Consider the following 26,400-nt stretch of genomic DNA (forward strand, 5'->3'; position numbering starts at 1 on the left):
CCTTATGAATGAGCAAACCCACAGTGGACGAATGACGCAAAAATCCTACACTGGCGGTCTGTATTAGGTTATGTGATAAAAAGCTCACCTGTGCGCACCCATAGGGGAGCTCAAAGCAGCAATGGCAGGTATCGGGACCCCAATCACCCCTGCCCCAGATACTTCCAGGCCCCTCACAGGAGCTGCTCAGCCGTAAAAGGCCTCCCTCCACAGACACATGTGAGCTCAGACAGACACTGGCAGGTCAGGAAGCCCCAGTAACAACCAGTCAGAGAAACAATCCCCTGTCTTAGCTCCTCCAGGGCTGCCCCAGCCCTGGGGGCCATGGGTGAAACCCAGCACCATGGGTCAACAGGAGCAGCCTCCCCTGAGCACCATGCACATGCTGGGGGGGAACACATTGGGGGATGCAGGGGAAGAGCATTCTGGGACTGAGCAAGACTTATTATGGGAAGTTTCAGGGAAGAAACAAAGGTGGAGAAAGGGAGGGATCAAGGTGTGTTTGGGAAGAATAAATATGGGAAAATGGATATGTGGATAAAAAGGGCTGGCTGTGTGTAAACAGGGCTGGTCAGTATGTTTGTCTGGCCATACCCAGCGCCTAATTAGTGCAGTTTGGCCTATTTTCTTATCCTCATTCTCCTTTTCTAACAATTTTCCTAGGTGAGGGACTTTCTACTCTGTGTGTGTGTAGAGGTCTGAGTGCCAGCAACTGGAGCCAGACCACAGCTCCCAGGGGCCTGTGTGTCTGTGGAGCAGCAACTGGAGAGACCGGGGTGACCGAAATTGAGCACCAGCAACTGGAGTGGCACCATGGGTGACAGCGCCCCATGTCTGTGGTGCCAGCAACTGGAGCAAGTGAGGGATGCGAGTGAGGGTGCAATTGCTAGTGAACATCAAGCCGGACCATCCGGGGGGTAGGTGAAATGACCTGGGAGCCAGGGGTCTATGTGGGTAACGGGGCAACACCTCAGGGGCAGCTGGCTACTGGAGGGACCAGGGAGTCCCAGCCAACTGCCAACGAGCCAGTGCAGTTTGGGGTTTGACTAAGGCCCGCTTGTACGTGCTTTTTTGTGGTCTATACCAGCAACTGGAGTGGGGCTGCAGGCCTCGGGGCTCACACGCGCAGGGGTCAGCTACCAGGTGGACTAAGTATCTCAGCCCAGCTGCTGGATGGATCCACGTTATATATTTTTATATATACATACATATTTACAAGTATGTCCCACTAACAGACCTTCCGCCTGATCAGCCAGAGAGGGGAACAGGGTGAAATCATTGGTGCTGTTGAGTGCACTGCATGTGGCTGACCACGTGCATATGTACAGATGTGCTGTACATGTGTGTTTGGGTGTGCACATGTGTGCCTACTGGAAATACATGCTCAGCCACACTACTGTCTGGACCTGGGGACATGGACATGGAGTTGCAGCAGCCTCACTGCTATCAGGCTACTGGATACACAAGCCCTAACTGTGTATTCTTCATGCCCTCTGGGAGTGGCTTGTCGGGGGAGCATAAAGCCACTTCTGCCAACTGCTTCCATACGAGGCCATGACCTTTAGGACCTTCTGTAGCTCAATTTAGGCTTCTAGGTGTAGCTAGAGCTTTTGCCTGCTCACCTTCTCTCAAAAAGAAAATGCATCTTATTAGTGTTAATCCTGTTGTCTAATTTAGAAACCAGAGGCCACTTCAACTATTTGTAGGCTTTCAGAAAAGACAAAGTGATCCCTCTAGATTACGGAGGCATTAAGAAAAAAGGCCTTTCACTTGTAAGATGGAAACAATGCGTCCAACGATTTGGCTGGCAAGGTGTCCCAAGCAGCTAGCCTTTCATCATGGAAACACTTTTAGACTGCTATGGCATGCACATTTACGCAACAGAGGGACACTGAACTATAGCAACATCCCCATAAAGCGATTTCCCCCCTCCCTTCTCTCTCTTTTTTTTTTTTTTTTTAAATAAGCCTTTAAGTAGTTCCCTTGATTTGGCATATACCATAGTAATAATGTCTCAATATCTCACCTGGAATCTTTTGATGGATATCTGTCCCATTTGTTTTTTTTATAATTATTCAAGTTCAAAGACAGCATACCAGCTGCCATTAAATCTCCCTGTAAACATCCCCCAGCCCCAGTGAAAAGGTAAGAAACAGCCACAGTTTATCTTTGACCCTTCCCTGATTTCCCCTTCAGCTGATATCCAGGGAGCTTTTCTACAGTTCGTGATAGGATTAGTTACTAAACAGGAATGCTGACAGCTTCTATACAGTGTTTCTTTGCTGCACATTTATTCCATCCTCTCCCTGGCAGTAGTCTATGATGCCATTGCAGTAGAGTGCATACCTTTTAAAAAAAAAAAAAAAAAGATAGCGAAGAGATTCTAGACAGATTTTTCTCTGCGGCACTACTTGCAACTTGATACAAAGGGCACTTTGTTGGATTTTCTATTGCATTACACTGTCATTTTGCACAGTAATATTTATGCCACGAAAAATCATTAGCAGTGTAATAGATAAAGACTGCAAAAAAAAAAAAAAAAAAAAAAAAAGAGGTCTTGACATTAGTTGGGAAAATACATCCATCTCAGTACACAGTTCAAGCAGCTGTTCATACCTCTGCACTGTTGTGACCAGCTCTTTTTCTTTTTTCTTCTGACACACCAGTTGCAATTCTCTTTCTCTGCACTGTGATCGGGCCTCTCCAAGCTTGTTTTCTAACTCAGTCAGAGTTTCTTGAAGTTGCTTGTTCTTCTCTTCTAGAATTTGCAGCTAAAACAGATTATATTAGTCAGACACAAGGCCACATTAATAGAAAGGCTTGTAGGAGGCCACGGCCTTGCAGTTACCTCCTGCATAATCCCAGGTCGTCTTCACCTATCTGTGTATGATTATCCTTAATATAGCTACAGTGCTTTTTAAAACATTCAGACACTTCTCTTCCTAAACAGACAAGAAAAATTATGCATATTGAAACAGAAAAATATTTGGTAGCAGACATTACAGACTTTACATGTATTTTTAAAACGTAAAACCAACTCTTACTACCTTACCTGTTTAGTCTGGCCTTCTATATCATCCAGCGTTGGCAGGTCAGCCAGGTATTTTTCTAAGGTTTCAATTCGTTTCTGTTTTTCTTTGTTTTGCTCAGACTCCTTCTGGCATTTCTTTTTCAGGCTATTAATGTATCGGTCTCTAGTTTTAAGCTAAAAGAAAGGAAGAATACATATATTATGATTGCAATGGAAAACAAACCTGCTTTACAGTCAGAGGCTGGTCACTCTACAGGAACTCTACTCACAGCTACATGTAAGGGTTGGTTACTGCAGAAAATAAAACCAAAGAATGATTCATTCTGCTTCATCCTGACGGCTCCAAGTCACAGATCCGCACTTGACCATTGGTCAGTCTCAAACCACAGTTGCCTCACCTCTGCTTAGAGCACATCATGTGCCTTGGGAACTGAAAGTATGCCAATTCAATGCTTAAAATATATATAATTTTGCAACAGCGTGGGTGTTCACATGCAACAAATGATCAGGAAATATTTTAGTCCTACCTCTTCCCCTGGCCCAAATAACAACATAAAAACAAAGAGCCCCAAGAACTTCACCCAACAAGAACTGCAGCCAAAAATCTGACCTTGATGCCATCTGACAATTACATCAGAGGACACCAGAATGGAATAGCTGCTTTCTTAAACCAGCTTTTCTACAAGCATCCTACCTGTGCATCAGCTTGCTAAAAAGTTTTTTTTATATTATGTTATGACCCTATGATAACCAATCACAAAACACATACTTGCATCCCTGGTATTTACTTACTTTATCACCTGTGACTATGATGGGGGGAAGGGAGGCAGGAAAGAGTATTTTCCAATAAGGATCTGATATAATGGAAAACTGTATCTCTGTTTCTTCAACCAATGTGTAATAATTCAAAGATAACAAATACTTGTCACTAGAGTAAATGTGAAATGTATTTTTATTTCGGTTGCTGGAGATGTGCATCTCACTGAGAAATGAATGTGTGACACTGTCAATGTCAGAGCTCAGTGATGGAGACTACAGAAAAGTTTAAATTGATAATATCTGAAAAGGTTTTCCAGAAACAGCCTTCTAAATAGGCCAGAAAACTCAGGACTGCCAAAACACTGGAAATCTTTATATCTTCTCTTTTATCAGGACCTCAAAACTAAACAGAGCTTTCAGGCAGCTCTAAAATCTTTCTGATTAGACAAAGCTCACTAAAGCCCGCATCCACTACAGCAGAGTTACAATTCAGCCTCGATATTTTGCCACAATATATCCTTCAGTAGCATTTACTTTCTCCCCCCTGCCAAAAGTCTTAAGACAGCAATATAAATAGACACACATAAGCCAAAGTTACAGTGCAAGAATTCCCTGGAGTCTGACCCTCACGCTACTTGAATCCCTTCCCTTTGTTCCTCATGTTCTCCTAAGGATGGCGAGTGGGACTGTTACAATACTCCAGTACTTCCAGGACACAGATTGCACTGTTTCCAAATCTTTCTTCTCTTGCATATATACTCTCCTGCAGTCAGACTCTGCAGCTTCTCTCCTTCTATTAGCTACAACGTTTGCCTTAGGATTTCTCCCTTCTTCTAAAAATCCCCAGCATCACCCCTATTCTTCTCCTATTCTCTCCCTCCACACCCACACATCAAAAACATTTGTTCATTCATTCTTGCTCACTCTACTGAGAGGAACGAAAGCTCTGGGTTTTGTTTTTTTCCCCCTGTCCATACACACTGCTGATGACTTTGTCAGGGCAGGAATAAAATAGGAAAGCTCTCACCTCCTGGCAATTAAATACTGAAAGCAAGGCCCCAGAAATCATATGGGTTCATATGGGAGAACAAGGAGCCAGCAACATGCAGGTGTCTGAGCTGAATCACTTCCAGCCCAGCAGTCAAACTCTCAGATGAAATGCCCCAGAGCTAAACAAAGGCTGCAAAATCTGGACACGCCAAGAGGCACATGCATGCCTGGCATAGGGAAAAGGAGAAACCCAGGCACTCATGACAAAGGACACTGACAGAGGTACTGCAATATCTACCTTAGAGGGCTCCCTCAGCTAGGAAGCCACAAGGAGCTACCAAGGCTCCCAGTCAGCCATAAAAAACCATCTTTTTCAGACCCTCATTCAGACCAGAAGCCTAATTAAATTGCAATCACCTCAGCCCTAAGCTGACTACACAAGGAGCCTCAGAAAAAACCTTCCCATTCAGGCACCTCATTCTCATAAGGTGGTACAAAAACTCCCCTGGCTGGTATGTCTACACAGGGCAAAGACAGGTATGACGCCAGCAGTAAGCACAGAGCACCTCCATCTCTGCTGGCCCTGCAGTTTCTGAAAAGGAATGCATCATGCTCTTCTACCCTAATGTTAGAAACGACACAGCACCTCAGACCAAGAAGCTCTCTAGGTCAGTATCTTGTCTCCAGCAGTGTCCATAAACAGATGCCTGCAGTGGTGAAAGAACAGAGAAAGCATGTTTTCCTAGACTCCAGTTGTTTTCAACTTGGGGACCATCCTGAGACAGGTCTGATTTCTGTGTACTTAGAATGAGACAGCACTTCTGTGATCTTGCCCACTCTTCCCCTAAGCCCCCCTATAATCTTAGCATTCACACCAGCCTTTGAAAAGACATTTTACAGGTTTGCGACCCTTCACGTAAGGAATCGGCATCAGCTCCTTTTGCTGGGTTATGTATATGGCTCCTATATATACCATATACGTATATGGTATATAAGCGTCACTTGATGTTTGCTTATTCTTGTTCACTGGAAGATGCAGGGAACAGCCCATCACCTTCCACCCCTCCCCGCTGCTTCTGATTCTGCAGATTCTCCTCGCACTCCCCTTAAGTCATTTCTTCTCAAGTTTAAAGACTTAATCATTCCTCCTTCTGCAATTTTCTGAAGGATATCTGTCCTGTTGCCCTTCTCTGAACCTTTTCCAGTTCCACTACATCCTGTTTTTGAGATAAGGGAGCTCTCACCACTGACGGCCACTGAAACGGGAACGTCTTTATGTTTTCCTTCCTCCCACCTGCACCAGAATAGCCATAGCTTGTCCCTTATTGTCTAAAAGTTCTCGTCTGCACACTTTATTTAAATGCTGCATGTTAAAAACTCCAATATAGGAAACGACAACATTGTTTGCAAGAGTGGGGCAGCCAGAGAATTAAAAATTTATGCCAGCAACCTTCACCTGAACTTGTATGTGTTCTTTTAGGCAGGTTCTTGCAAGCAAAGCTTACCTGACTGCCAATTTGCTCCAGCTTTCTAGCATTTCCCACTCCCCAGACAAAACTGGCTTTGGGCTGAAAAACCTTGTCCTCTTCAAATGGGCAGGCATTCACCTGGAAATAACCCTAGCACAGCTATTAGCAACAATCCCTTTGATCAGTACAGAAATAGCATCTTTTGTCCCCTAACATCAGTCACCACCCAGGGACACCATGTCCTTTTGGCTTTGGGTTGATCTCTCTGTCAGCACAGTGGCGGGATTCCAGAGACGGCCATGCCTGGGCTCACCACCCACCACCACTCAGGTCCCCAGCCTGCTGCATCCCTCGGAAGCATGACATGTGCCCTTCCTCCCTCTGCAGCCTTTCCTCAAACAAGAGGGCACTAATCCGACCACAAAAATGCACGTTCTCCCTCCATGCCGCTCCCTCCTGGAGAATCTCCTGTTCAGGGCACAGCAGGGATGGGGGTTTGGGGAGCGAAGCTGGACCACACAGCGAATCAGGCTCCTGACTACAGACCATCCGGCCAATGTGCTCACTGCCATACAGGTCCTCACCAGTGCCACCACTCAGAGCAGCAGTTCCTATGCAGTGAGGAACAGAAGCATTAAAGCTCACATGAGAGGAAGCAGCAGCAGCATTCAGTTTCTTAGCGTTTCTTCTGCCTATCCTGAATGTTGCCTTTAGTGAAAGGCAGACTGCAGGGTTCAGAGGGAATAGGAAGGCAGAACTGATGAGATGAGCTATACTTTCTTCTTTTGCTTCCCACCTGTCACTTAACTGTATCATACTGAAATGGCATGACTCAGTGCCACCTGTAAGCAGGAGGCTGAGGTAGATGATGCACCATCCTCTCCTCCTGCTCCTACCACCTGAATATGCATTAACATAAATCTAAGCCCAGCAGCAGGGCCCACTGGCCAAGGAGAAGAAGGTAACAGCAATGAGGTCTCCCTAAACCTTAAGGACCACTGTCCAACTGCATGTTCTCACTTACTAGAAATGATGGCTGTTAAGACATTCAAAACTGTCCTGGGTATTGTTTCAGCTCCTAAAGAAGCCCCTTGTCAAGACAGTTCAAGTACACAGCCATTTAAGACCCTTCCCTTGTCCCAGACTAAATTCCACTTTGTAAATCCTAGAAAAGCTACAAGAGAATCTCACCTGTTGAGCAGCCACGTTCAGTCTGTTAGATGCAACCCAGAGCACAAGGCCTGCATCTACCATGCTAAAAACACAGATCCCATTTTCACACCTTTCCTATTTTTTTAATGCTGCTTTATTTATTATAATGAACACTTCTAACTATATGAATTTTTAGACTTGGAGTTGAGCAGCTTTTCTTGAAAACAAGTTTAACTGAAACATGATTAAAACTGTCAGCATCAGGTCTGAAACATGTATACAGACCATCATTTCTTCTGGTCAGTATCATATTTTAGGATGTATTCACTAAAAACTGAGATTTATCTGCTGCAACACCTACCACCAGTAACTACCAATTTTTCTATCATAGATAAAGTTTAGCTGCCTTTTGAAAATATGTCAGCAACCCACAGACAGTAAGTTGATTCCCAGTAAACAAAACATCTGCTGCTGTAACAGTGTCAAAACAAAATTTGAAACATGAAAGACACTTACTTTCTCTTCCATCTTCTTTTTCTCCTCACTAGATTTGTTTGAAATTTGCTTACGAAATTCACTGAGTTGTAATTCCTTATTCTCAGCTGCTGCAATCTTCCGCTCAAGCTCCTCAAGGTGCGATGTTGATCTTTCTGAAAACTGAGATTGCAATGATGTGCTCTCATACTGCGGTTGCTTATGAAAAAAGAAATAAAATAATCATACAAGTGAACACACAAACACCACTGCCTACTTCAGTAACACAGCAGAAAACACTTTTTCCACTGCCAGGAAGGGTGGGGTTTGATTTTTACACACTAAAACATGTGGCAACAGCATGTATTTCGGGAGTCTTTATTAGTTGTAGCAAAAAAGAAACTGGACATCTCTACATTAACAATACATACAAATGAACACTGTGGGGCTATTTCCATTTCAGATTAATGGGGGCAGGGAGGTGTCTTCAAAAGAGGGGAAAAAAGGGGGGTGGTGAAATTCCAGAATTTCTGGAAGCACCAAAAGACAAACTTCACATTCCTATATCTGAGAAAATTCCTAAACACCTAACCTCACACTGAGGCTCCACTTGAGTTTCTCTCCTGCCCCACACAAACTAGAGTCTTACCTGGTGCGCAGCTCTGCCATTCTAAGGCTATAATTAATGCTAAGCAGAAGTATGTTAGCTGAGATTCTGGTACAGCATTTGTGACCAAAAAATAAAAGGCAATAAAAGAGGGACAGATGAACTATTTCTTTGCATATCTACCTTGAACATTCACTTTCCACCTTGAACATTCACTTTCTACACATCCTTTTATATATCCCTGGGTGCCAAGATGGAATTTGTGTGCTGCGACAGGGTCACAGCCACAGTACCCACAGTCCTCAAATGGATCTGCACTTGGTGGCCAGCCTATGCTACCTCATCTTTTTTGCTTGCTGATATTTGTGCTAGCTAGATTGAAACTAGGACAGATACACCCAAAATACCACATCTTTCTTTTGAGACTAAGATGTTTCCTAGGAGTACTAAACCATGTCCTACTCAGGTGTCTTGTGCAAAAGTACTCCACCAGTCTCTGTTTGAGTTTTCACATCTCTTCCATTTACTTCATGGATACTATGTCCCCAGCATCATTTCCTTTTCAGTAGTTTTCCAATTCAGACGTTTTCCAATACTCCCTTCCTGAAATACTTCCTCTCAACATCTCCCTGCATACCCAGGCTACATGCACACTGTTACAATCGCTCATTCTTACCCCATTTTTACCATGTTTCAAAACAAATCTGTACATAGTATTAACATAAACTAGACTGCTGCAAATATAAATTACAACACTTATAGGATATTCTTCTCTATGTGAGTTACAGCTATACAATCATACACCCACCAATAAATCATAAAAGCTTTGCATTTTGGCCTGCACAAAATAGCAAACATGCTTTCAGATGTCAATTCCTGGATACAGGAACACTTCACTAACAGAAAAACATCCACCCTACCTGCAAATTAGTCATGTAAGGTTCTTCACAGTTCACAAGATGGCTCAGTCTTGCATGTTGAGCTCGTAATTCATTTTCCCTTATCTTCTGATGTAAATTGTTAATTTGCTGCTTTTGCCTGTAATATACAGATTTGAAGAGAAAGGGAATGGAACAGAGATTGAGATAACATAGGTCTTAAGATTTATACTTGAGAATATTGTAACAATGCTGTTCAACCTACTTTCTCTGTCCCACGCCATCAAATGAAGCAGTAACAAATACTACATATAGTCCAATGAGGTATTTCATAATCCTGGACCTTCATTACCAGTGGGCTTCTCCAATGCAGCCAGAAGAAAACTAATCTAGTTTAACTTCAGAACTGAACTCTTAACAGGACATGAACTACTAAACTATAGCTCCATGTAACTTCCACATTAAGCATACTCCAAATGGCCTATTTTCAAATGAGAATACTAAGTAAATTGTGTAGAAATATGATTTGAAAACTTTTTTTTTTTTTTTGGGGGGGGGGGGGTAGGGGCTAACTCTGTCCTCACTTACTCCTGTGGCCAAAAGTGCAAGCAGGAAAAAGCCTGTGAGAACAAACAAAACACATCATTTTTCTTGCACTTCTGCTCTGCATCTTCTCTTTTCATGAGAGCTGACTTTCGTCACAGGCTTGAGAGACTTACAAAACAAGGGGAGCAGGAAGAAATTAAAAAGAAAAAGGTATTATATAAGATAGACAGCGTGGCTTTCCCATAAACTCTTTCTTTTTGCTCCCCTTAAGACCCTTTCAATCAACTTATTTATGTAAGACATTTCCTACCACTATAGTTAAGCCCCACACTGCATAGTAAACCAGAATTAACCTCTTAAACCAATCATTTGGGCAGGGAACAGCAGAAACATAATTATATCGCTATTTAAATCACAGCTGAATTTGAACTAGCATGTCTACGGGGCAAATACAAGCCAGGTCTCAACTCGAGCCAAAGTCATGTTAGAGATATGGACTTGGAGGTTTGCCGTATCCTTCATGGAGAAATGGGCACATCAATAACTGAATAGGATGAGTTGAATAACTGAACAGGATGAGTTGTCTCACTGACCTATCAGAAATCATTAACATACATAGCTACTCTCCCAATTTAATTTAAAAATAATTCTGTGTACTCCTTTAATTTCACTTCCTTGGCTTCTTTTTTACTGTCTTTTTTATGCTAGGAGATATTTGCACACAAGCATGAAATTGTTTCTCAAAACATCTTTAAACATGCAATATGATTCGCTTTTCTGGAAATAATGATGCTGAACTGAGATGACTAAGCCCAAAAACCTAAGAGGTGATAAACAGTGAACACAGGTTAGCTTCAAGAAAATACCTGCCTGTGCACAGACCAGAGAAACAAACCCTCTAAAAGTAAAAAGCAAGATCAGTATTTGTGGGGGGAGCTGTTCTTACAATGAGCATCTTGGAAATATTATCACCAGACAAGCAATAAAAATGAAGCAGAAAAAAAATGTAGTAGTAAAGATTTCCCTAAAGATGTATTAGTTGAAAAGATGCCAACTGCAAATTTTAAGTGAAATAAAATTAAAAAAAAACTATTTAAAGGGAGTATCTTAACCATATAAGTTCTCCTAGCTAGTCATCAGTTGATTGTATCCAAATCATTTCGTTCACAAGAGGAATTCACTATTTAAAAAGAGAAAATGAATATATTAGATGCTAAACTTCTAAGCTGTTTTGTAAAAGATGTGATGAACCCCTAAAAACACTCATCTTTTTATGTTGCCTTATTTTTACATCTATAAAGAATTGCGATTAATGGGAAATCAGTCTAAACCAGGATGCAATTCTGTAGTATCTTAAAGCAATTCATGCAATGCAATTCACAACATGCAGTTCTGGCTGGGGTCTTTTTGTACGATGGCACTACAAACAAAAGGCTACAAACTTATTTTGGAAAAAGTAGGTGTCAAGATTAGGAGAAAGAACACGTTCTTTACTTGTAGCAGCTCATATATAATGAGCTCAACAGGTTGTGTAATCGCATGAGAAAATATAAAATGTTGATGAGTTTTGTTGCAGGCTTGGTCACAGACTGCAAAGTCTTTTAGTGTGAGATGTCTTAACCTATGATCAAAAGTCATGTTTCTTTTTTTTTTTTTTTAAATCATCTCATTACTTACTGGATATAAAATTTGTTAAAATAACTTTGCCACATTTGTTTTAAAATTATACAGCTATTTGTCACTCGTCCCTTGGGCATACTACACGATTTCCTCTTTGTGGCTGATCATATCTTACCAGCTCCTTCCGTTACAGACAGCAATTCAACAGCCTGAACTAAACAGTTTGAAACATTTTTGAACTTCCAACTACATTACCGTATTTCCTTTCATAATCCTTTCCCTACCCTACCAAATCCCTGCAGAAAAAAAGTGAAACAAATTAATCCACGATGAAACAGAGCTGCACTAGCAAAGAGGATGGCTATTTTTTTCGTTTCATTCTGCAAAGGGTAACACTCTCCACCATCCTAAAACTTTGCCAGCAAAACACACAGTACAAATATTTTAGGTCTGTGTAAATCCTGTACAACTTCTTCACATAACCACCTCTCTCAAAATATGATTAACCTCACAGCACCCAGAAAAAAAAAAAAATGAAAACAGACCAGCAGTTACAAGCAGGATAAAAAATAAGCACCATAGAAACATATTTACTATTTACATACAATCCTATAAGTCTTTGGAGACCTCATACCACATGTATTGTATCACTGGTGTTGTCATATGCTAAGACAGTTTTTATCCTCTGTTACCCCACAGCTGCTAACTACTGATCCACAGCATAACCACAGGCTGTGAGCTTTTTTTTTAAAAGGAGCACAGAAAAGCTCAGACACCGTCGCAGATGCAGCCTGTGCACAGCCCTGGGCACGCTGACTTCAGGCGCCTCCCTGGTACCAGCTGATTGTCCCAGCACTTCCAAAAAAACCTTCGGCAGTTAGGCCCTTCCGAATCTCTGCTCACGTGGATGGTGACTGCCACTCTTGGTGCCCCCGAACAGGTAAATAAACCTAAATCTGATAGGTTTTACCCTCTAGACGACAAGGCTGCTTGACAGCTTAGATGAGCTATGATGTTTACAACCATAGGTGCACTCTGTGTTTGCAGAGAGTCAAACAAGAGAAGGTTGAAATTCTTTAACTATTTTGACAAATGTTTGCAAACTCTCATCAACTCTTCCACTTCTCTAACCGGCTGTTAACACTGGCAAGTCTCCCCAAGGGTTTAAGTTGTTAAAAAAAGGATGAAATTCACTTTTGTTCGCCACAGACGCAAGAGTTATGCAGCTGCACTGCCTCACTCCACCCTATGCATTTTCCTCTAATTTTTAGAGACAGGAATTTTCAGTCAGTCTTGTACAGGACCAGAAGTCTCCAGACACGACACTCCTCCAGATTTTGTGATTCTAGGAGCCACCTGTGCACTAACAGGCCTAGGCTGCGGCCGGAGCCCAAGGCACTTGAGACTCTGACAGGAGCTCACCCCCGAGACACAACTCTGCAGAGACCAGGCCACAGCCCATACAGCTGGGTTCGACGGCGACATGGTATCTGGTTACCACAAAAATTAGTCCCGCTCGCAAACTGCCTGTTTCTTCCGTGAATGAGCATTACAATTCTACGTTAATGGCGAAACAAGAGCTATTGGCCTGGGATGGCTCAAATGATCTCTAACTGCTTCCTTATCAGAAGATAAAGGTATTCTGTGTGCTTCACTTTACACTCCTGTCCAGCACCTCTCTCCCACTACCCCCAGGCTTAAAAAGAAAAGAAAGGGAGGCAATACCCTGCTCTAACCTCATCGACCGCAAAAAAAAAAAAAAAAAAAAAAAAAAAAAAAAAAAAAAAGGCATGCTGTCAAATGCAGGAATGAAAAAGACACTTCTGGAAGGAGCATTTAAAAGCGTTCCTTATTTAAATTGATGCTTCAGAAGAAAATTTAATTAAGATGCATAGATTTCAACTCTTCTATCCACCCTGTGGTAAGGACAGCATGGGATCGCTTCCGGTGGTGCATCCTCCCTCTGGCACTCTTCTCTGTGGACGAACACGGAGAAGACAGCATGCTAATGCCCCAGGAAGGGTCACACAAGCTCACCCCACACTGGAGGGCCGCCACTCTGCTTACTGAGCTTGCTAGAGTCCCAAGGAAAACAACCGGTGCCGCTTGACACTTTAACTGGATCCACTTCCATGAGCAAAAAGAAAGTTACAGCCATAATTGTGCAATATCAACGAGGTGGGGAAAAATACTGATTTTGATTCATTTGTAGTTCTGTCCTATGGCTCAAGCAATCCTTTTTGGGAACCCCCCAATTAGCAGCCAACATTCAAGGGAGCACAGAGGAGGAGGGAGATAGCACAGGACGCAGCTCAGCTCAACATGCAAGAGCCTGGACTGTCTACAGAGACTAGCATTAATAATATATAAGCTGTTTAATATACAAATTGCTTCTGGGTATCTCTCAAAATGTTAGTATGACATAACTGACTTACACATCATTTTCTCATGCTCAGACAGAACTAGCGAGCCGCAACTGTGGATACAGGCTTACCACAGACACTCACATGCACACACATCTCAACAGCCCAGTAACATAAGGTTATATATATTGCATTCAGCTGGAAATAAACTGCATTACCTGAAACATGGGACCAACTAATCTGTTCCCTATTAATCCATCTTACCATTCATTGATTCTAACATGAAAGAGTTTTTACAAACCCATGTCTGCCAGAGAAGCACTTCCTCCCCCAAAGCTTTTAAATTTACACTCATTTAAGTTTAAGAGTCATACGCTCAAGAAAAAGGTCTAATATCTTTGAACACTTCAAGGACTTTAGAAGAGAGCTTTTTCCATCAGAAAACAGACATTGCTAACTTTGTAATAAATAAAATGACAAATGATGCTCACCTTCAAAGATCATGAGTTACAGAGAAGTAGTTGCTTTAGGTGAAAATGCCTCAACAGATTTCCTCAGAATCACGACATAAAGTATAATATAATATGTGTCCTTCTGTAGCACAAATATCTCTTAGTCCACACCCCAGTTAGAGGTATCCTGCTTTGTTTTGTTGCTTAAGAAATTGGATACTAATTTTCATATCCCTTTGTTTTAAAGGCATGATCTCTTGGGAGACAAGTCCAAACGTGCAGAGTACTGATAGGGAGAGAGATCAGTCCTAAAAACAATGCAAACACATTTTCCGTAACTCAGAAGATAAAAAGGCCAACGAATGCTGAAATCACTAAAGCTCGGGAATGAAAATGGTCCCAGCTTTCTTATGCAGTAAAGTCTGGTTTTCTTGCAAGGCACCTCAAATATCTGTGGTTCAAAGCAAATGCTACCTTTCTACCAGTCACACGAGAAGTTCGTCTTGACAAGCAGATGGGAACACCACTTCTGGTGGCGTCAGGAGGCAATCTCTGCTCTGGATGGATTGCTATTTTTTTTTTTAACTGACCATTTTTCCAAATTGCACAGAAGCTTGAAATGCTAGTCTGACCCCTGGAAGGTCAGTTAGTGGTGAAGTTCAGGGAGGCCAGTCAAAAGCATAGTCAACAACTGTACTGTACTTTATCAAATGTTTTCTGCTATTTAGTCAAGCAGAGTGAGAGCAGAGTGGGATATGGATACAGCTGTCTGCTCAGAAAGGACTGCACCCTCCCTCCCACTGCAGGAGTTTTTCAACTTGTGCAATCTCCTGACACAACAAACATGAAGCAAGTCCCGCATTTCCCCCACTGCTTTCAATTCTGCCCAAAACAAGAACTTTCTTAAAAAAATAAATAGATCTACAGAATAGAAAGCAGCTCAGCAGCAGCTCCACAGGAAACGATCTGGGATTACAACTGATCACAACTAAATGCAAGTCAACAACGTTGTGTTGCAAAAAAAGCAATCATCGCAGAAGGATGGCCTGTACCATGCACCAACACGCAGCAGAAGGGAGGCCTCAACTGTCCTATTTGGACACTTCAGGCAAGATGCGAATCACTTGGAGAGAGTCCAAAGAATAATGAAAGCTACCAGAGGTCTAGAAAACATGACCTATGAGGAAAGACTGAGACATATTAGGAAAAGTTTTCTTATGTTTAAACTAATAAATCACCAAACTATCCAACCTCGAAAGGTGGTAGAACATCTGTTATTGAAGGCTTTTATGAACAGGTTATATAAACATCTATGAGGAATGGTACGGCTATAGTTTATCCTCTTTTGGACTTGGAAGATAGATCAGATAGGTCCTTTTTAGCCCTACTTTCTTTCATTATTGCCAAGTCTTAGGCTATTACATAAAATCTAACAAAAGCCTGTTGACAATTTCCATTTCATTGATATTAGTAGTATTCATCTGTGAAAAGGTGAAATTTTAAAATTGCTAAAATAATCATTCTATAGCAAAATCGTCTGGAAAGTCCACTAGCCCAAGATACAAAACCCTCAGTCACAAATTATCAAGGCAATTAGTGATATTAAGAAAAAGATAAATGTAAGTTTTTCAAGGTATTATTGGGAGCAAACAATATTTTACACAGCAAGATACTCTGACAGGGTTCCTTACAGCCTTACTGCCTGCATAGGACTCATTTTTACATGCATTCATTCATACCCAGGGTGGCATAAAGCTTTTAATATGATCTCCTCAGAAATTACTGCATAAATATGTCATTCAAGTGGCTATACTAATACTGAAGAACTTAACAGAGCATCCCAAAAATCAAGAGGATTGCAGCTTTACATTAGCAGTAACATGATTATTATCAAAATACATGCAGTTTGATATCAACAAATCAAGAGAGGGCAATTTGACAAAAGACAAAGAAAATTAATTCAACTGTCCAAATAAAATCATCTAAACACAATTCCTCTGTAGATGCAAAGCTAATGATTTAGCAGCTGTTTTAAGATTTTAAAAATTATTATGCTCCAAGGAATGAAAGCTATTGACTAAAATTATAACTTTTGTATCTACCTTCCCTAAAAAAGCAGTCTGAATGCCCCTAAGCTGTCTGGAAGAGAACATTGTGTTATTCTCAGCAGCTTATGTCATATGTTCAGGTATTTGGCATTTATTCACATACCCTCTATGTGCAATCCTTGCCAAACAAGCAGTGCCAATACCACATTGGAGACATCTACAGTGGCAGGCCAGCTTGAGAGACATTCCCAGTCTTACCAAACATTATAATTTCAGTATTGCTAGTGTACTGAACAGAGAAGCAACACAAAGAATTGAAGTGTCACACTATAATTTACTAAACCAATACAAACACTGCTGGCTCCCTCTGGTGCTAAATATAATGTAGTGTTACATATTAAACTACTGAAGTAGTAAGGCAATGAAATAATCCAATTATTTTGTACAGTGGGTGACAGACATTCTAGTAATAAGTTTTACAGCTGCAGATTCCTGTAACCGCCAAATCCTTAAGTCCTTATTCACAGCCTGCACCCACAGACCTTATGTAGAAAAAGCCCATGACACACCTCTCAGGAGGCAGTTGCGTTTGTGTGCACACACATGCAAGGCTTCCTTCATCACACCACATTTTCCCTCTCTAAAAGTAGGGTCAGAATCCCATCTTTTAGAGCAGACTTAAAAACACACTGCAATCTCATCAGTTAATTTGGCAGGGATCTCTAGAGTAGCTTTATACCGCGAAACAAAACCACTCTCATACCCAGCCATTTACGCTATTATGTCATCTGTGCTTAAAATAAGCAGACTACACAAGTCATATTGTTTTTAACCAATCTATTTGTAAATCTGATGTTCAACACAGTGTATACAATAAAAAATGAAGCTACTCATTATATTTCACAAATGCAAGTGTCTGCCTGGGTTTTTTTAAAATTATATTCATGGCTTTCGGTTTCCAGTGACACAAAAAGCTATTCAAGTATGCTGATGTACATACCAAGTAGTATTCCCTGCATCTTTTTAACAACGCTTTGAACTTGTTTGCAGCTATTCAAAACTGTTAGACTGCAGATGTAAAACAAGGAAGTTTAGTAATCTAATCCAGAAGGGCTAGACTTTTGTTGCCTTTTTATCATAATGTGAGAAAGAAGGGAGGCCGGCAGCAGGTTTCTGTTTCTTTTTCCTCCTCCTCCCCCCCACCCCCTTTAAAATAACAATAAATAAATAAAGGTAGAACAGCTTAGGGAGGCTGTTATGCCCCAAGCTCCAGGGCCTGCGTATGAGCTGGCTTGGGGATCACTGTGCAGAACAAGGCCCATGGTGCAAAGTGACGTCCATCTCTTTCACCTCCCGGATTACTGGTGCCCTGGTGCAATATGCAACAACAGAAGAGGGTGTTTTAACCTAAACACACTTGATAACGACCTTACGGTTGAAATCGCAGCTGGTGACAAGAGCAAGATAAGGGCGTTTCCAGTATATTTCTTTTCATTAAGCTTTTCCTTGTACCTGTCAACAGCTAACAGCTGGGTTTGGAGCACCCTCCTTGGATGGTCACAAGCAGGATGCTATAGCGTTCCTCCAGTTTCCCGACAGATTCATCTGTCCCTCCCAAGTTTCTTTCCTCTTCAGAATTAAAGCAGGCTTGCTGACATCCTCCAGTTACCCGTTTGTAAATTCAACATCAGACATGATTTCAAGAAACCAAAACTTTTAAACCTCCATAAGAACCGCATGTGAAGGGATATTTCAGCAAAACATCTATTATCGAAACCTCACTCAACAGAAGAATCGCTCCTTCACTTCCTCAAAGCATGGACTCTGCAATTTAAATACCATCACCTTGAATTATAATTAACCGAATCTTAGCAATGTTAGGCTTTTATATATTTATTTTAGGCTGCTATTCCCAAGTTGTCATATTCTGAAAAGACGTTTAAGGTAGGCTCAAGTCCTCAAAAATCAGGAGCCAAAAGACTTATGTTTACTCCTCAACACTGTCTTAACTCTCGGTGCCATGGCTTGTGCCCCTAAGTGACTTAGCTATAAACCCTGGATAATATGAAGCTTTTACTTAGTGTCCTGAAGAAAGATATTACTCATGCTTAAGTACTATGAATATCAAATGTAGTAATAAATACAATACAACACTAGTGCTTTACAATAGTGTTCTATTTCTAGGTTTTTAGACAGCAACCATATTTTATTTTCTCCATGAGTGGAACCAACAATATTTTTATTTGTTGTAGAAGACCATACCCTCTTTTTTAAAAAAATCATGAAATAAAATCTGTTGTAAAAATCTTTCTAAATATGCAACATTGTTTTGTACTAATTTAAAATATCACAACTTATCTACTTAAGATAGATTTTATTTCTTTTTCAAATCATTACTTTTAAGGCAAGTATTTTGCCAAAATGAAGGCTCACTATTCACAAAAGAGCCTTTTCTGTAGTGTATGGTTAAACTGCATTACTGTAATTTACAATGGGCTTAATGCTAACACTGAGGGGGTCTACTCAAAGCAAATGAATGCAAGATCACTAACTGGTCTTTATTCACTTCAATAGCTCCCCAAATGAATTCTGTCTTTTCAGCTGAATGAAAAGCAATCTCCTCAACTGACTTCTGTAAGAAATCCAGAGAGAACTGTATTCTCTATCACTAAGTCATATAAAAGTATGTCTTCCAGAAAAAGGAACTAACACATTGCCATTGGATATCAAGAAATAGCTCTTCTTCCTGGGTACGGACAGTATCAAGTAACATGAGCAGGTAACTAGGGTGCAAACTGTCACTTCAGTCAAATGAAACTTCACCTTTGGCTGAAAACACATTTTCAGTGTGAGAAGAATAATGTGAGCTGAAGTTTTAGCTGCCATTGCATAACAAACCTTCACATAGAGGATGATACGTGCCCGGCAGAGACAAAGGCAGCCCTAGCCACCATGGGCGGCATGCTTACAAACACTGGTGACAGCCTGGGCACCGAGAGGCAGGCTGCAGGTTTTACAGCACTACTACTGGTATAGTGAGCCTGGAAAAACTGCTGTAATTTAGACAGCCCCAAAGCAGCCGATCAAAAGGCTCTGACAGAGGAGCTCTCTGCAACAGCTGAGGATGTTTCTGTTTCAACTGTTTATCCCTTTGGGAAATCACCACCTCTGCAGCAGAGCAGGATGGTGTGCCCACATCTCAGCCACCGCAGCTCACAACTGTGAAGCGCGTTAAACCTGAACAATTCCTTGCTCTATTGCAGGTCATTACAGCTCTTGGTTCTTCCATAACCTGCGCCTTTTTATTCACCAACAGCCTACAAGTAGGGCCTAGGATTCTAGGTGATGTCTCCAAAGCTCATCTATAAACCCTAGCACATGGTAGATTTTAAACCACCACATTCTTACCTGATCCTCTCTCAATTTAGCAAAGATCATGTTTTTCCATTCTGTAACAATCAGGAAGGCTGAGATGACACAGCCCAATGAAACAGATTGTACACAAGCATAATCCTCCTGATCTCGAAGTAAATTACACCCAAGTTATCTACTTCCACCCATTAAATGAGAGGAACTATTAGATAGAACTATAAAAACCTTCACAACAGATGTCTATCATTCCTGTGATTAACCTACCTACTTTACACAGTGCTTCTCATGCTGTAGAGCGAAGCATCAATAAGAGGGCACAACTATTTCAAGATGAAAACAGCCACTCCTCTTTGAGCCACGAGCCAAGAGTTTATTATTAAAGCATAGACTAAGCCAAACTGTAGTTATGTCAATTATAAAGACGTCCTTCTTAGATGTTCTAATGCAGCTCTTGATGACATCTTTAGTATAAGCTTCATTAGGATGAGGTTATTAAAAAGAAAAAAAAAAATATTTTCCTCACCAAGGCTTCATTCCATCTAAACATCAAGAACTCCAGGAATTACTTCAGATGTACCAGAAACTTTCAGCTGTTAGTTGCTGCCATAGCCTATTTCAGACTGACAGCAATTTCAGCACGAAACAAAGTATTTATTGACATATACATAGTGGATTTTCTAGCTGAATAACTTGTATAAGCATTTGAGTAGGATTTTACCACTTTCACGTTTCTGCAAAGACCACTTTCACGTTTCTGCAAAGACCACTTTCTCAAAGCTTTATCAACTGGTTTCAAATATAGTGCATTTCTCTACTTGTCATGGAAATGAAAAATTGGTGCAATGCAATTTACCAAGTCTCATCCTGCCGGTCACCTCCAAAGACCAGCACAAGCAGGAAGATGTCTGGCACGAATCCCCAGACTTTCAAGAAGCTAAGTTGGGTAAGCCGACAGCACAACTGGCTATCGGTCTCACCCTCCCTTTTCCATTGCAAAGGCACGAAACCCCGAAACAAATATCCAACTTTCTAAAAGACTTTTAGCCAGTCTTACCACCTCGCAAGGACTAGGTCCCACATATTTGTGCATAAATATTTGCTGGCCTGAAACCTAAACACTTTCCTGAATAAACAGCTCTCCTAAAAGTCAATTTTAATGTCATAGCTTTTGGGTCTAGTCAATGCAGCCACAGCAGGTTACTCACCGATCAATGACAATCTCCTTCTGCCTTAGCAGCCCTTCTTTTATTTTCATTAGCGATTCCCAGTTGCTGAAGTCCTGATAGCTGGTAGCTGGGTAACTCTGACGAGATGTTCCAGTCAGCACCTGCGCAAGATAATTGTACAGTTAATCTCCAAAACAGTAATCGTTAGCAATGCCCTAGATATTATGGAATTCACAAAGTAGTTTCTTGCATCAGAAATGTAACACTTGTTTTGCAATTTATCCAGTTTTGCTTTATATAAAACAAGCTTATTTGAAACAATCAAACTTTATTTAAACACATTTTAGTCTAGTGTCACCAATTTAAAAATTACTTTATCATTTTTCTACAAATGAATTCATAGCTCCGAAAGCTGTTTGAGATGAACAGCTCATCCAGGATTCAAACACATAACTAAGGCAAACACCACTGAATGTTCAGATCCCGCTACAATTTTTTTAGTTCTACACAAGAGAGCTTGATAGCTGCAGGCCTGCCAATGTGTGCAGATAACACCGTACTACTTGGACTCTCCCCTGGAACTTTAGCATACAGGAGACAAGAAATTCTCTAAATGCACATACATTTTAAATACAGAATGTGGAAATATAATTCTAACTGCTTTCAAGAATAAAAGCTTCACAAGTAACAGATTTCAGGCTTTCCATTCATCTTCACATAACCACGCTGCACGACTCTCTGCAAACTGATCTGAAGATTACAGTCAAATTGAGCATGATCCAACAGAAACATGCTTTAGAAGAAAAGTAAACAACAAAATGGGATATTTAATCAGGAATATGGCTTGTAAAAAGTATTACGAAGTTCTATTTTGCATGTGAAAAAACTGAGCTGGAACATGGTGTTTCATTACAGATCATTACTTCAGGAAAAGATGTAATTGTATAATAAGAAAACCTTCTAACTCTAAGGACTGTGAAATACTAAAGCAGACTGCTGGGAAGGCTGTTGGGTCTCCTCTCAGTAGGTTTTCAGAGCAAGCCAAACAAACATCTGTTTAAAATAATACATATAAAGGTATTCCTGCCCACTTTAAGGCCTTTCTGGTCTTATTTTTCTATTATCATGTTTTCACCAAAGCTCCAGGAAGGCCTGCTCTATTTGTGCTATGGTATAATTAAGTAGCCATTAGCACCTTCATTCCCCCCCACCCCTTTTTTCTTATTATTTCTAAAGGTTTCTGTTCTACAAGATTCAGACCATTCACAAATTGTGTTCGTTTTACACATGAAAAGCCTGATGTTTAGTTCAGACACAAAATGGAAAAGAATTTGTATAATGGGAATAGAGCTTATGTAATCCTGTATGGTTCACAGGCTTTCACTTCAAGAAGATTAAAATACCTTAATGAAGGTTCCAGTTGATGTTCTGGATTGGAAACAAAACAGCAACATTTTTGTAAGTTGTCTTGTTTGAGGAGGGTAACACCATGTATCAATGTTTAGTTTGCTCATGGATAAAGGGGTGGTTGTTCAGAAGTACCCCATGAGGTCAATGACTTTTGACAGGCATATTAATATGCTGCACTTTTTATAAACTAGTGGCACAAGGGATGGTAGACACCTGAAAGATAAGTTAAAATCAGCCAACTATACTCCCATTGTAGTAGATGGAGAGAAACACATCACTAGAGGGCAACTCAGTTTATCTCAAAACCGATACGTATCCGTATGAAAATGGATAGGATCACTTTCCTGCTGGAGGTGTCTATTTATCCATGGTGACGATAGCACTTACTTGGCTTGTTCAAGCTTTGACAATTAACTCGTAAATATCTGCACAAGTTAGAAGACCTTTCCATTCAGCTAAGACCACATCAGCATCCCCCCAAAATGATCATGTGCCTACATTTTTCAAGTTTTAGATAAGGAAGAGCAGGAATACTGTCCTATAGTCCTAAAGTCTTTCAAGGAACTGGTTCTTTTTCAAGTTGGTTATTGAGACAGAGCTTTTCCAAAATGACACAATGGTTAAGTGTGATCTAATTTAATTTGATCAAGCTTCTACAGCTACTGATTCGTCTTCAGGTCTTGCAGGAGGGAGGCAAAGCCAAGGGACCCAGGTTCCTGAACCACAAGCACAGAAGGTCAGGTAGAGATGCCTGATATCTGTATTGGGAAGCCAAGTGAGGGAAGATCTATGTTAGATCTTCTGTGATCAGACTGCAGTATCCCGGAATAAAGCGCCACAGTGTAACTTCTCATCTTCCACCAGTTTCTTTAATCATTGGAAGAAAGATTTCTCCTGGTTTTTATTATCTAGGGTTCATCCTGGCCTAATTTTTTCTTTTCACGTTTTCAGAAGACACAGGAGAAGACAGTGAAAACATGCCTAAAACCGTTTTAAAAAGTTAAAACAGACTTCCTAAGACAGAACATTTTTACTTTTTTACTTGTAGTTTTAAACTGCATTTGAAATTATGATAATCTATATTAATAACAGGGCATATCATCAGCTACGAAAATTAGATAAATAACATTCAGTTAGTACATGCTTCTTGTCAAAGCTTTAATGGGAATTATAACATTGAACAGAGAGAAATCCTAGGCTAAAGCATAGAATCCCACCATGCTGAAGTCATGAACCAACTTCTGACAGCTGTGCTACCTTCCGTAGGTTCAAAGAGAATATTTTTTTCCTATTTAGTTCTGTTTATTTCAATCCCTAGCTCAATAAAAATTGATAAAATGGAGCTGAAAAAGCAGAAACACATTTTCCCTCTTTTAATTTTTAACTTAAAACTAGGTATAAGATGACAAGATCTACTAGTTCTAAAGTCTTTTAAGACTATAACAAAAAAAAATCCCGACAAGTCCAGTTCTTTCACTTCAGGGAATACTTCTTTTGCTTAACAAAGTGGATAGCTTTAATAGTAAAATTTGTTATAAATGATGTTTTTCTTAGAAACTATATTATATTCTACTTTTTGAGGGAAAATAGAATGTGAAGAAATATTAAAAGCAAATTTTATTCTAAAATGGTTAATTTCATTCACTTTGACCTAAATCATAATCTTGCTCGCTCTATGCACATTCATGATTACGTCCCACAAGCAAAATGAAACAGAAGGCATTTGAAAATTCTCCCAAATGACCTGCCTAGAAAAAGGGTCTCAGCACAACATATGCCTTGTTTGAAAGTTTTGTGAGAATAAAACTTGTCACGCCTGCAATTTCTAGTAAGTAAGTCCATTAATTACTATGCTCATTCAAGGAAGTTATGTTAGAGATGGTACCGCACTCAACTGGGAAGTGAGGAAGGGAAAGGGCAAAGTGCTGCTTGGATTAAGGTCTGCAACAAATCTGGTGACCTTTGAGACTGATTTAACAGTTCCCTTGCATTATTCTTCATGCACGACGATCAATATTAATATCATAACAAAATCCTAAATTTGTGATACCACCCTCACCTTTTTTGGTTTGGGAAGTGGTCTAATAAAACCTATGAAAGATAAAGCATTTGAGGATCTCTTGATCTAAAATTAACCTAACCTGGGTCTGTGAATTTAAGCCAGATAACTTTAAAGTAGTCTTTGGTGCTTACAAAATACCTTAGGATTGTCACGCAGTCTTCTGTGTTAAAGTTACCCATGTCACTGGTTGAAGTAATATGTACCAATACAAAACCGTTTCAGTGAAAGTCTCCCTTAGTCATACATGTCATGCCATGCAGTAAAGCAACAACATCAGCAGCTACCACTGTACTTTGTGTCATGAAAATTTTTCCTTTGCTTATTCTTCCACCATAGTGCTAAATGCTTTTCTATATTCAATTCAATATCCTTGGGCTACAGTCAAAAAAGAGAAAGAAATAGTCCTAAATCCAGCTGGACTAGATACTTGCTCATTTTTCCTTGCTTCTCAGAGCTAGAAATTCCATCTTCACCCAAAATACCTCAACAGTCTGATATGATGAACAGCAAATATATGTCTTTTTAAAGACAAATCTTCCCGTTTATTGAACATGCTGAGCTTTGTCTTTAAGACTGAGATATAAAAATGAACTTTCTTCAGAAAAGCAAGCGAGTGAAGACATGGATGGGAGAAGATTAAAGACAGATGGGTTCATAATTACCTAGCTGATTTGGAAGCCACCAGTGGTTTCTCTAGCAAAATTCTTCAAAGCAAGCCCATTACTTAAATCTAGCACATATGCAAACTTAATAGTTTGCACTAAATTAAAAAGAAACCCTTCAAATTCAGCACAATAAATGACTATGCAGAAGTCAATGAAATATTAAGGCTGCTAAAGAGCAAAGTTAAGAATTTTGCCAATCAGATGCTAACAACAGGTTTTAAAAAATATCTGTAGGATATAAGGTCTGCTTAGCTGACTGACCAAAATGTTTTTGACTTTGGAATACATCCAATCTTACAGAGCATATACATGTTGTATATACACATACAACATAGAGAGCGTAATTTTGTGTTATCTCTATTAGCTATGTGCTTCAATTCATCGCTCCAAACAGACAAAAAATATTGTTTCTGATACCATGCTTCAGCAATTAGGAGGAGAAAAAAGGCGGGGGGGAGCTAAAAATACTTCTCAGCACTGCCCAGAATAACAAGACACTTCACTCATTTATGAGCACACAGTGTTGACTACTGCCAACAGCTTTCTAGATGCTTTGAATTGTCTGGGAACACACAGGTGGTCCACTTACTAACAGATCTGAGAATTTGGTCTCCTAAGGACATCAAGCCAAATAGTGAGAGCAAGATACATTTTTAGGATTCAAGTACAGAAAGCCATCCACAGCTCCAAGTACTCAACTTGACTTCTCCGCAACTACAAACAATACCAGCCTGAAGCACACAGCATTCCTTTCTATCTGCCCTAGAAAATACAACTATTTTTGTCGACTGGCACCTCTTCCAGGCATATCAAGCTTGGACTGAGAACATCTGCTCAGTTAAAACAGTATCCTTTGCACAGTGGCATCCAAAGGTCCTCACTAGCTCGTTTTTTGACAAGGCCTTGGCCTTGACTTTCAGGACCTGGCAAGCCTTCAAGTCACTGCTGAGACACAGCTTGCTGTTGGAAAAAAAATAATCTTTGCTGTACTAGCCTATATGCAAATATTTATTGCTGGAACACGCATCGCTGAGGGATTCCATCACGTTTCTTAACAGTGGGAAAATAATCTTCTCTGGACTAGACGATAACAACATTTGGATAATTTAGACCAATAATGGCTAGGATTTTAATTATGCTAATTTTAATTATCTTCTCTAAACACGCTCATGGCTTCTGCCTTAAACTGTTCAGCATCTCAGCACAGATTAGGACAACATTTCACATAATAGGTATCATATAGTAAACATGAAGTCCAAAAAAACCCCACCAATGGCCAACATCAAAAAAGCAATGTTTAATTTTTTTTCTAAAAGATGTAGTCTAAATAATTTAG

At 40.4% G+C, this 26,400-nt stretch overlaps 1 protein-coding gene across 4 annotated transcripts in view; it reads right to left on the bottom strand.

Moving 5' to 3' along the window:
• Positions 1–26,400, bottom strand: part of CEP85L (centrosomal protein 85 like) — a 142,492-nt gene that overhangs the window by 13,377 nt on the left and 102,715 nt on the right. For all 4 annotated transcript variants that reach the window (XM_026123515.2, XM_026123513.2, XM_064508920.1 and 1 more), the window contains exons 4-8: positions 20,967–21,088; positions 9,403–9,520; positions 7,918–8,094; positions 3,053–3,205; positions 2,617–2,771 (exon numbers count right to left, since the gene is read on the bottom strand). In XM_026123515.2, the coding sequence (XP_025979300.1) occupies positions 2,617–2,771; positions 3,053–3,205; positions 7,918–8,094; positions 9,403–9,520; positions 20,967–21,088 (725 nt within the window). The remainder of the gene's footprint in view (positions 1–2,616; positions 2,772–3,052; positions 3,206–7,917; positions 8,095–9,402; positions 9,521–20,966; positions 21,089–26,400) is intronic.

Source organism: Dromaius novaehollandiae, chromosome 3 (assembly GCF_036370855.1).
Source record: "Dromaius novaehollandiae isolate bDroNov1 chromosome 3, bDroNov1.hap1, whole genome shotgun sequence".
Lineage (NCBI taxonomy): Eukaryota > Metazoa > Chordata > Aves > Casuariiformes > Dromaiidae > Dromaius > Dromaius novaehollandiae.